Genomic DNA, 11,375 nt, shown 5'->3' with positions numbered 1-11,375 from the left:
CCTGCTGCCCAGGCTCTGTTTCCCCTGGCGCCAAAGGAAGAAGGCGGAACTGAACCCAGGCCCAGAGCCGGCTCCAGCTCTAAGGCTGTGCCCCTTTCCCGAAATCTCTGGCCATCCCCATTGGCCAGACTGTCCCTCCCACTGGCCCCGGGGCCCCTCCCACCCCCATCCAGATAAGGCCAGCCCAAGACTGCTTCACTAGGCACTAGGGCTGGAATGGGGCCTCCTGGCTCCCCATGTCAGTGGGTGCTGCTGCTGCTGGGGCTGCTGCTCCCCCCTGCCACTCCCTTCTGGCTCCTCAATGTGCTGTTCCCCCCGCAAAACACGCCCAAGGCTGAGCTCAGTAACCACACACGGCCCGTCATCCTCGGTAAGCCCCCACCAGGCCCCTGATGCACCAGGCCAGACCTTGGGGAGCTTGGGCCCCAGCCCCTGGTAATCAACCCTGCCAAGGCCCTTCTGTCCCTTCATTAACCCTGATACCCGCCTCAGTGTTCGGAGGGGCCAGAGGCTTATCCTGCAGAGAAGTCAACCCTTTCCCCTCACCACACTGTTCCTCTAAGTTGGTAGGTGGAGTTGGTGGGTGGTGAGTGGGTGGTAGTCGGGGAGGGGGGCTGGTGTGTGTGCCTGAGGGCTTGGTCCGGGCATTACAGGCTGTGATACGCTGCAGCCACTGGACCCTGGTCCAAGCCCCACCACTCCTTCCTCAGCCCCCACCCCAGCAAGGACAAGATTCTCAGCTCAGGAGAGCAGGAGAGGCCCATAAAGGCCTGCCCCCTGCTCCTTGGCCCAGCCCCCACCCCACCCTCCTAAATCTATTTGTTCCCTTGTTCCCACCTTGGACTTCGGCAGTAATGGAGAGACAGGCTAAGTGTTTGCTTTGGGAGGGCAGGGGTCAGTGGCCTTGGCCTCTGCACTTTTCCTGCCTGAGGGGAGCCTAGGCTTTGCACTGCCGGGCAGGCATGTGGGGCAGGGTGTGATTAGAAAGAGGACCCCGTCCTTAGTCCCTGGGGGTTGGGGAGATGAAGGCTGTTCAGTGCAGTGGTGGGGGGTGGGTGTTAGGCTGGGGTGGGGGTCACTGGGGAAATCCGAGGAACCCAGAGTGAAGGCTGCTGCTCACAGTGCCTGGCTGCATGGGGAACCAGCTGGAAGCCAAGCTGGATAAACCAGATGTGGTGAACTGGATGTGCTACCACAAAACAGAGGATTTCTTTACCATCTGGCTGGATTTTAATATGTTCCTACCCCTTGGGGTAGACTGTTGGATCGATAACACCAGGTATGTGCCATCCCCTTGGCCCCAGCTCCCTCACCCTGCCCCTGTCCCCTTGGTTTCTGGCCAGCTGAATGTCCCACTGCCCCCAGGGTTGTTTACAACCGCAGCTCTGGGCGTGTGTCCAATGCCCCTGGTGTACAGATCCGTGTCCCCGGCTTTGGCAAGACCTACTCTGTTGAGTACCTGGATAAAAACAAGCTGGCAGGTGTGTGTACTGGGGGAAAGGGTGGGGCCCCGGGTTGTGGGGGCCTGTAGGAGCCATGGCCAGAGCCCCAATGCCGCTGCCTCCCCCACAGGTTACATGCACACCCTGGTGCAGAATCTGGTCAACAACGGGTATGTGCGGGATGAGACAGTGCAGGCTGCCCCCTATGACTGGCGGCTGGAGCCCAGTGAGTGTCTCTGCGGATGATGGGCTCAGGGCCAGGCAGGGAGCCCCTAACCCCTGCCATCCTGACCCCATTCACACCTCTCTCTCCCTGCAGACCAGCAGGAGGAGTACCACCAGAAGCTTTCCGGACTGGTGGAAGAGATGTATGCTACTTATGGAAAGCCTGTTTTCCTCATTGGGCACAGCCTTGGCTGCCTGCACCTGCTCTATTTCTTACTGCGTCAGCCCCAGTCTTGGAAGGATCACTTCATCGATGGCTTCATCTCTCTTGGGGCTCCCTGGGGTGGCTCTGTCAAGCCCTTGCTGGTCTTGGCCTCAGGTGAGAGGGTGGCATGAAGCTGCCTGTGGGCCCACCCTTACTCCCACTTCTGCTTACAATGCCAGGCCGAGGGTGTTGTCCACCACCCCTGGGGCAGGGGCCCTTCATTTGCCAAGGAGTAGTGAGCCCGGCCTAAACCATTAGAGTGGCTCCCACCAGAATCTGTCTTAGTGATGACAAAGGGAAAGTTTGACAGAAAGGAAGTGAACCCCATCAGTCTGACTCCCTGCCTCAGGTTTGTTCCTGTGGCCTCAGCTGGTACCTACCCAACTTTCAGCAGCCTTCTGTTCCCGGGAGCCCCTTTGCCCAGGCAGATTTGCCAAAGCCAGGGCTGGACCCTAGGAGCCCCTCCTGCTCTTCCCTGAGGAGTGGCACAGCTCCCATCCATTGAGCACCCACTGTCTGCTTGGCCCAGCCAAATGGTCTTCCCTGCAGCGTTCATGGTCAGGTGCAGGATACCCTCTTCAGACCACATCAGTTAGTCCCATACAGACATGGTCTCATTTCACACTTCTCAGAACAGCTCTGGCCCCTGTGCAGCGTAGACTACAGGGCCAACAGACGCCTGCCCGAGAGAACCGCCAGCATCTTTCCCCTACCTTCTGCACGTACACATCCATCCTCAGGAAAACTTTCCCTCCCTCTTTGAGGCCCTACAGTTTTGCCTCACAGAGGTATCAGGGCTTCTCACTTAATAAGCACACATTTAGTACCTACTGAATTCTGCTATGCTTTCTCTAGTCTGGCTTGGAGTCAATGTTTGGATTAGGCTGGGACAAAACTGAGCACCCACCTGAGCTTGGGCTGGGCAGCAAGTTGTGGGCTGGGGGCAGCCAAGCTGGGCTCCCTGTCTACCTTGCTCTGTGTCCACAGGTGACAACCAGGGCATCCCAATCATGTCCAGCATCAAGCTGAAACAGAAGCAGCGCATAACGACAACGTCCCCCTGGATGTTTCCCTCCAGCCTGGGGTGGCCTGAGGACCATGTGTTCATCTCCACACCCGGCTTCAACTACACAGGCCGTGACTTCCAGCGCTTCTTTGAAGACCTGTACTTTGAGGATGGCTGGTACATGTGGCTACAATCACGTGACCTGCTGGCCAGCCTCCCGGCACCTGGTGTAGAAGTATACTGTCTGTATGGCGTGGGCCTGCCCACGCCCCGCACCTACATCTTTGACCACGGCTTCCCCTACACAGATCCCGTGGACATGCTCTATGAGGACGGTGATGACACTGTGGCCACACGCAGCAGTGAGCTCTGCGCCCTCTGGAAGGGCCTCCAGCCACAGCCTGTGCACCTGCTACCTCTTAATGGGACACAGCACCTCAACATGGTCTTCAGCAACCAGACACTGGAGCACATTAATGCCATCCTTCTGGGTACCTACCGACGCAGCACCTCTGTACCCCCAGCTGCCAGCCCAGGGCCCCTGCCTCCTGAATAAAGATTGTCCTTTGGCCCTGGCCGGGTAGCTCAGTTGGTTAGAGCATTGTCCCCAATATGCCAAGGTTGTGGGTTTGATCTCTTGTCAGGGCACATACTAGAAGCAACCAATTAATGCATAAACAAGTGGAACGAAAAATCGATATTTCTCTCCCTCTCTCTCTAAAATCAATTAAAAAATAATAATCCTTTGTTGCTGTAAACCTTGATGTGTGTGTTGTGGGTTGTAGGGTTCACACACCATGATTCATTCATCAACAACTGCAGGCCTGGTGCTCTATAGAGCATAGGGCAAGATCAGCTTTGTTAAAACCTAGGATTGAACTAAGCACCTTGAAAGTACAGCTTCCCGCTCTCCTGCTGGAGCTGTTACAGAGCCCGCCTTTGTGCCTGCCTCTGCTCTGGGCATGGGGACTGGGGGCAGCTGCACACACCGCTGTGGCATGGGGGCCCATGGAGCCAAGGGTTCCAGATGGGGGACATCTGGGCTGTCCCTACCGGCTTCCAAAAAGGCAGGTGAGACCCTACCTCTAGACAGGGCCTTCTGAGTGCTAGGTGGGTGTCAGAAGTACAAGAGATTAGAATCAGGGAATGACAGCCATTAATCAGGTCGTTTTACTAATGAAGTTTTAATTATTAATGGAGGTAAGTAGTCTACGATTAAAGTTTATGGAAAACAAAGGGCTAAGTTCTGTAGGTCAGGAAGGGCTTACCAGGGGAGGTGGTACCTCCACTATCAGATGGATAAGAAAGGTAACATGAGCCACTGTAAAGACTTGGGTTTGAGTCTAAGAGCAGTGTGCAGCTGCTAAAGGATTTAACCAGGGCAAGAGTGTACCAGATTTCCTCTCACGGGGTAGAGCTGTAGGGAAAGGGGGACCAGGGGGTATGGGGAAGCCGGGGAGGCCAGTGAGACTAAGGAAGTAAGCAAAAGGGTCATTTGGGAGCTGAAACAGCAACTAGATGGATATTCCATCTAAGACAGCCATGGAATGTCTTTCCTCTCTCAAGGACTCTCTTGAGAGAGGAAAGACAGCACCTGAGATAGGAAGATGAAAGGACCAGCAGCGTCACCGTCACCATTCACCTTGAGGAGAGTGGAGCCTTTGTGTTGGGGTTTCAAGGGTAGGAGGCAAAGGAACCAAAGGACAGGGAGGAGTTGGGTGAAGGAGAGTGACAAAGGACAAAAGGCCATGCCTGATGCTGTTGGGAGGCCTGTAATAAAGCAGACAGAGGCCTGGCAAAAGGCCCAACACCCTTACTAGGATCAGAGGCAGAGGCTCAGACTGGAAGTGTGAGGAGGAGCTCACAGAAGGGAGAGATTTGTCCATTTGTTCAGAGGATCTGGGAGCAGCATGGAGAGCCAGGCAAGGTACATCACCCCCTTCCCAAATTTCTTAGGACCAGAGGTGAAAGTGAAAGAGGAGATGCAAAACAGGCCAGCGTCCTGAGTTAAGGTGAAAGCGAAAGCGGTTGCAGGATACGTGGAGCCCTGCAGAAAACAGGCTTCCGCCTTTCTTGCTCCCTGCTGGTCCCACTCTTCTAACCACCGACCCCCAAACCCCGGACTGCCCGGACAGCCCCAAGATGCTGCAAACAGCGCTCGAACCCCGAGGGGGCTTCTCCTTCGATAACTGCGTGAGGTAGGAGATGGTTTGGCCCGAGCTGCCTGTGCTCCCCTAAGGCCTTCCCGCAAGTGGACGCCCCAAGAGCCTTTATTCCTGGTGGTGAAGGGCTGTGGGGGGAAGCATGTGGCGGACGATTCGGGTTCCCAGGCTTACTCTGGAAGGTGAGGGAGATGCGAACGGAATTGGGAGATGTGATGGGGGGCCCAGAAGAACAGAAACATGGGCCACACCCCTCCGCTCTTTTTCCAGAAACGCGTCTTTGGAACGCACCCTCCCAGGGCTCCGGGTCCCTCACGCACGCAAGACCGGGACTACCATCGCGGGCCTTGTGTTCCGAGTGAGCAGGGCATTGGGAGTGGGAGGCTTAGAGAGGCGGCCTGGGATCCGGCAGGCACTGAGCCAACAGCCTATTCCCCCCCCCCCCCCCCCCCCCCCCGCCCCAGGACGGAGTCATCCTGGGCGCCGATACGCGGGCAACTAACGATTCGGTTGTGGCGGACAAGAACTGCGAGAAGATCCACTTCATCGCTCCCAAAATCTAGTAGGAATCCCCAGGCCCGTTGTCCCACACAAGAATAGCCCCCGGGTTCTTGTCCCCTGTCCCCCCGCCCCCATCCTAGCCCCACATCGACTCTCCCTTCGCCCTCAGCTGCTGTGGGGCTGGAGTAGCCGCTGACGCCAAGATGACCACTCAGATGGCGGCGTCCAACATAGAGCTACACGCGCTGTCCACAGGCCGAGAGCCCCGCGTGGCCACGGTCACCCGCATTCTGCGCCAGATGCTCTTCCGGTGCTGAGGCAGGGCTAAGACTACCCTGGGGAGGGGCCACAGAGGGGTGGGCGGGGCTGAGAGGACTTCAGACAAGAGGAAAGGGCGGGGCTGCGAGGTCCCCAGAGACAGGAAGAGGCCAGCCTGAAAGGGGCTGGGCAAAAGGAAGGAATCGAGTCAGTCTACAGGCTAGGACCACAGGGAGGGGCGGGGCTCAGATCCAGGGGAAGTGTGGAGAGTGGGGCCTGGGGACCAGTGCTTGAGCATAACCACACCCACTCCGCGCTAAGGTACCAGGGCCACGTTGGAGCATCGCTCGTCGTGGGCGGCTTAGACGTGACAGGGCCGCAGCTCTACAGCGTGCACCCCCATGGCTCCTACAGCCGTCTGCCCTTCGCGGCCCTGGGTAAGCGCTTCTGCCGGGTCCCCACAAATCCCGCCCCTACGACCTTGGCCTCACGTTTATTGGGACAGCCGCAGCTTATCTTAAATGCCCCTCCTGTCTGCAGGCTCTGGCCAGGATGCAGCTTTGGCGGTGCTGGAGGACCGGTTCCAGCCGAACATGACGGTGAGCGACACCTGCCACCCACCTACATGGTCCTTAGTCGAAACTGCACCCAGAAACTGGGGGAGGGCAGAGGGACCCTGGACTAGTCTGGAGGTCGAGGAGGCTTCTCAGAGGTGACGACCGAGGGGCCAGTGGAGTGAGGGTAGAGGAGTGCTATTTTCCAACAGACCACCGTCAGTGCCAAAGCTTTGGACTGCCGGGAGCAGTCAAAGCTGTAAGAGGACCATTTGGACCTGAGGCGGGGAAAGGCAGGTGGGGCCTGGAGTCTGGATTTTGTTTGGGGTGGGATGGAAGTGGATGGCGGATGGTGTTTCCGAGGTGCCTAAGACCCAGAGAGAGAAAGGCAGTGAGTGACACGGTGGATTGGGGGCCAAGACCACATTGGTTGGGTAGAGGGGCCGCTGGAAGCAGAGCCTCAAGGGAAAGTGACCCAGAACAGTTTGTGAAGATGGGGCAGTGCTTGGTGGGAACAGGGGTCTCTGGAGAGAGGGAGGCAGAGACCAGTGGAGGGAAGTTTGGGGTAGAGATGGCAGTGCAGGGTGAGAGAGGAGTTTGGCTGTGAGCAAATGGTAAGTAGTCTGGGCTTCAAGATTAACAAAGTCCCCCGGCTGTAGCCTGACGGTGATACCAGAAGGTACCACCAGGTCTCACATACACATTGCCACAGCTGGAGGCCGCGCAGGGGCTGCTGGTGGAAGCTATCACTGCAGGAATCCTGGGTGACCTGGGCTCCGGGGGCAATGTGGATGCATGTGTGATCATGGAGACTGGTGCCAAGATGCTGCGAACACTGAGCTCGCCCACAAAGCCCATAGAGAGGTGGGAGCAAGAGAGACGGGGGAAGCACTGGGGAGGATGGGCTGTCCCACGTTAAGGTTGGGGGCTGCAAGAGGATATGCCACATGATGAGAGCATATTGAGAAGCCCTTTCTCCTCTATGCCAGGCCAGGCCAGTACCTGTTTGCCCCTGGGACCACAGCTGTCCTGTCCCAGACAGTGACGCCACTGCCACTGGAGCTGGTGGAGGAAACTGTGCAGACCATGGAGGTGGAGTGAAGTAGGCTGAGGCTTCGAGCTTAGAACAAGGGGAATAAACGCTGAAAATGCAAACACCTGAACAGATGGCTATGTTGTTCTTGGGTAGAGGGTGCGAGCAGCCAGCAGGACTCTGTGACTAAGGTATCCCTGCAGGGGCCACTCCTACTGCTCCAGTGTCTGGTCTAAGAGGTACCCTTTACCCATCACCATAGGCGTCTACCCCGCTCCAGAAACCCAGCCCTGGCAAGCACTGAAGGCTCAAGGTGGAAAGCCCCCTCCTGACTCCACACCATGGAGGTTCCCCTACCACTCCCACACCTTGCTCTTGCCCTCTAGTCCACTGAGGGTTGCTGTGAAACCTGAAGGGTCCCAGGTACTGCCGCCACTTAGAGCCTTTGCCTGGCTCATCAGTAAGCCCAGGACAAAGCCCACCTCCCTCTCAGTCAAGCCCCCAACCTGAACCCCACTGAGGGCTAAGTGCTGGTAGAGGAGCTGTTCCCTGATTCCAAGGGCAAGTTCACAGAGCACTCCTCACCCCTGCTACACCTTTAGCTGCAAAACCTGAGGCTGGACTGTGAGTAGGGGGATTGACTCCAAGTTTTCTGGGCTGACAGGGGTCACAGAGTGCACTAGAGGACAGACGACATGACACATTTATCCCACAAATCTTTGCTGATCACTCTAAGTGCCAGGCTCGGGTGCTGGAGGCTGGTAGCAGCATCCTGCCCTCAGAATTGCTGAGCTCCGCTGGAGTTCTGCAACTGCCCAACCTCTGGGGAGGGTCTGCTCTAGGCTGGACATCCCTGGGCCCAATTGTGTTTTCCCCAATATTCTGTACTTTAAAACAAAACTTGAAGAATTGTACACTGAACACCTATATACCCACCACATCTGCTTTACCAAATATCTATTCATGCATCCCTCTCTTTACCCATTAACTTATTTTTTAACTGATGTGTTCTTGAATTAGTTGAAAGCCTCACACCCCTAGAAGGAAGCCAGCCAACTTAGCCATTATAACTTTGCACAAAGGGGCCTCTTCTCTCCCTCATTAAGTGTGGTCTTCAGAGCCAGACAGATAAGGTTTGTGTATGACACCACATGCTGTGGGAGAGTCACCAACTGTGAGAGCATACTGTGACTCCTGTTCTAAAATGAGGAATCATTGCCCTGGTTGGGTGGCTTAGTTGCTTGGAGCATCTTCCCCATACACATCAAAAGGATGCAGGTTTGATTCCCAGTCAGGGCACATACCCTGACTGGGAATCAAGTCAGGGTACATCTTGACAAACCTGACAAGTACGTCGCAGGTTTGATCCCCAGTTGGGCGCATATAGGAGGCAACTTATCAATGTTTTTCACATCAATGTTTCTCTCTCCCCTCGCCTTCCTCCCTCTCACTCTAAATTCTATAAACAAATCCTCAGGTGAGGTTTTAAAAAATAAAATGAATTCACAACCTGCTAGAACCCCTGTCCTAACCACATGACCCTGACCCTCCACAGCAGAGCTGGTAGAGCTGAACATTTCCTCCACCAGTCAGGAACACCCCTGAGTGCTGAGCAGGATTCTCTGAGTCTGGTGCCCCTGATAGGCCTGGGAGGCTTCCCTGATCCCAGCAGTCAGGTGGTCACCATAGACTTACAGGTAAGTCCTTACAGCCGAATGCTCAGCACTTGGGATGGGGAGTGGTTCAAGTGGTCAATCAGAGGCCAGGTTTTAGGGGGTGGAGGAGGTGAGAAACTAACACCTGGGCTCTTTCTGATAAGTCCAGGCCTGGATCGAGAACCCTACCCTAGTGAGACCCTCCTCCAGAAAAAGAGCGTGGGACAGGGCTGTGCCCATACAGTTGGTCTGGCCTCATGCCTGGGACTTTAGACCAAGGACGAGGAGACCTATAAATCCAAGGCCAGTTCTCAGCCTCACACCTGCCACAATGATGCTGCTCAGCCTGACCCTTACTCTGATCCTGCTCAGCTCCTCCTGGGGTAAATAGGCCTGGACCAGCCTTGCCTCCCAGCACCAACTCAGGATTCCTGCCCAGGGGCTCAGGGAGGGGGCCAGGCTGTCTAGAAGGGAAGCAGGTGGACAGAGTGGGTAAAGGAAAAAGGGTGTGCCAAGACTGTGAGGAGGCAAGAGGTGGACAGGAGCTCAGGCCGGGCTCAGGTGCCAGGGAGGGTTTAGGAAGCTTCAAAATGAAAGTTGAATATGTAGTTTAGGAAGAGCCCTCTGGTTGCATGAAGAACCAGGGAGAGCATAGAGCCAGAAGCCTATCCAGCGGTCAGGAAGAAAGCGGCCTGGGCTGGAGAGTGGGGATGGAATTGGAGAACAGTGAGGAGTAGGTTGGATATACTGGACAGCACTTGGAGGCTAGTTGGGCAGGAAGGATCGAAAATGTGCAGCGGCCCAGAAGGAGCTCAGGCAAGAAGGGGTGGTGATGAACTTTCTCCATTTGGATTCCTCTGGGGTACAGTGTTGGGGGCATTTGGAAGGAGAAGTGGGGAGAGGTGGGCTGGGGTGTGGAAAGCAGGTCCTCACCAGCCAAATGGCCAGGCTGCAGCATTCCTGCCATCAAACCAGCACTGAGCTTCAGCCAGAGAATTGTCAACAGGGAAAACGCAGGTGTCCCTGCAGGTACATGTACCCTGGGGATGGGGCAGGGTCCCAGGTATTTCATGCGTAGGCAAAGCCTGAGTTCTCCTCTCCTTCTGACCCCTGACCCCAGGAAAGTAGCTGCTTCCACTTCTGCAGGGGTTTCCCTTATCAGCCAGTCCTGGGTGGTCACTGCTGCCCATGGCAATGTCACGTCAATGCTTCCACACCACCTGCCTCTCCCCACTTCTCTCCTCTAGTTGCCCCTACCTCATTGCTCTGCCCTCCCTTCAGCTACCCCACTCTCACTGCAGCCCTGGCCATCACTCTGTCATCCTGGGCGAGTATGACAGGTCATCCAACGCCAAGCCTTTGCAGGTTCTGTCCATCTCACAGGTGAGCACCTGGGCTGCAGACATGGGGAGAAAGAGTAGGCAGTATAGGTGGGTGGTATTGGGGTGAGGAATTCAGGGCATGCCCCAGCCTCCTGACCCCCTCAGCATCTATCAACCCTGGGGACCTGTGCTCACCCCATCATACGCGGCCCCTTCCTGGCCCCACAGACCATCACACATCCATACTGGAACCCCAGCACCTTCAACAATGACGTGACGCTGCTGAAGCTTTCCTCCCCAGCCAAGTACACAACACACATCTCCCCGGTTTGCCTGGCTTCCCCAAATGAGGCACTGCCCTCAGGCCTCACCTGTATCACCACTGGCAGGGGCTGCCTCAGTGGCACAGGTGGGAGCTTGGGCCAAAGATCTGGGTGGGAGAGCTAGGGTGAGGACAAGGTGTCTGGGGCCTAACTACCCGCTCCTGGCACATAGGCAATGTGTCCCCAGCACGCCTACAGCAGGTGGCCCTGCCCCTGGTCACTGTGACACAGTGCCAGCAGTATTGGGGCTCGAGTATCACCAACTCCATGATCTGTGCAGGTGGCTGAGGGGCCTCCTCACATAAGGTAAGCACCGGCACCCTGTCCTGTCCTCTGGCATCCCCTAGTCCCCCATGCTGACTTCTCCCCTCTCCCTCCCTCAGGGTGACTCTGGAGGACCCCTGGTCTGCCAGAAGGGGAACGTGCGGATGCTGACAGGCATCGTCTCCTGGGGCACCAGCAACTGCAATGTGCGCACACCTGCCATGTACACTCAGGTTAGCAAGTTCAGCACCTGGATCAACCAGGCCACAGCCCAAGGCTGAGCCTACCCAGAGTCCTCTCCCCTCTTAATCTCATAAAGAGCATAGACTCCATCATCTTGTATCATCTGGTTTGTTCTCCTGGTTCACAGGAGTCTCTCCCCACTTGGGCTTTGTCTTCCAGCAAGGCAGGTGTTGAGGGGTCAG

General features: G+C 56.4%; 3 protein-coding genes across 4 annotated transcripts; all 3 read left to right on the top strand.

The window, feature by feature from the left end:
• Positions 1–60: 60 nt before the first annotated feature.
• On the top strand, positions 61–3,636 carry LCAT (lecithin-cholesterol acyltransferase). 2 transcript variants are annotated; one of them, XM_045191700.3, is made up of 6 exons: positions 61–370; positions 1,123–1,279; positions 1,384–1,481; positions 1,573–1,668; positions 1,762–1,986; positions 2,860–3,636. In XM_045191700.3, exons 1-6 carry the CDS (start codon positions 217–219, stop codon positions 3,432–3,434), a joined length of 1,305 nt encoding a protein of 434 aa, XP_045047635.1. In that variant the 5' UTR covers positions 61–216; the 3' UTR covers positions 3,435–3,636. The 2 variants fall into 2 exon arrangements, with proteins under 2 accessions (XP_045047635.1, XP_024411955.1); XM_024556187.4 differs by having other exon boundaries at positions 1,366–1,481.
• Positions 3,637–4,622: 986 nt separating this feature from the next.
• On the top strand, positions 4,623–7,506 carry PSMB10 (proteasome 20S subunit beta 10). The gene is made up of 8 exons (XM_024556244.4): positions 4,623–5,076; positions 5,311–5,398; positions 5,505–5,602; positions 5,711–5,851; positions 6,121–6,236; positions 6,340–6,398; positions 7,066–7,217; positions 7,343–7,506. The coding sequence occupies exons 1-8, from the start codon at positions 5,021–5,023 to the stop codon at positions 7,452–7,454; spliced, it is 822 nt and encodes a 273-aa protein (XP_024412012.1). The 5' UTR covers positions 4,623–5,020; the 3' UTR covers positions 7,455–7,506.
• A 1,866-nt stretch (positions 7,507–9,372) lies between these two features.
• On the top strand, positions 9,373–11,371 carry CTRL (chymotrypsin like). The gene is given in 8 exon segments (XM_024556189.3): positions 9,373–9,424; positions 9,990–10,060; positions 10,132–10,191; positions 10,193–10,242; positions 10,343–10,424; positions 10,592–10,772; positions 10,859–10,992; positions 11,070–11,371. Coding segments are annotated over 8 exon segments (792 nt in total). The 3' UTR covers positions 11,232–11,371.
• The last annotated feature ends 4 nt before the right edge of the window (positions 11,372–11,375 follow it).

The sequence above is a fragment of the Desmodus rotundus genome, chromosome 12 (assembly GCF_022682495.2).
Source record: "Desmodus rotundus isolate HL8 chromosome 12, HLdesRot8A.1, whole genome shotgun sequence".
In the NCBI taxonomy this organism is placed as follows: Eukaryota; Metazoa; Chordata; class Mammalia; order Chiroptera; family Phyllostomidae; genus Desmodus; species Desmodus rotundus.
This window is presented reverse-complemented; position numbering and strand designations above follow the sequence as displayed.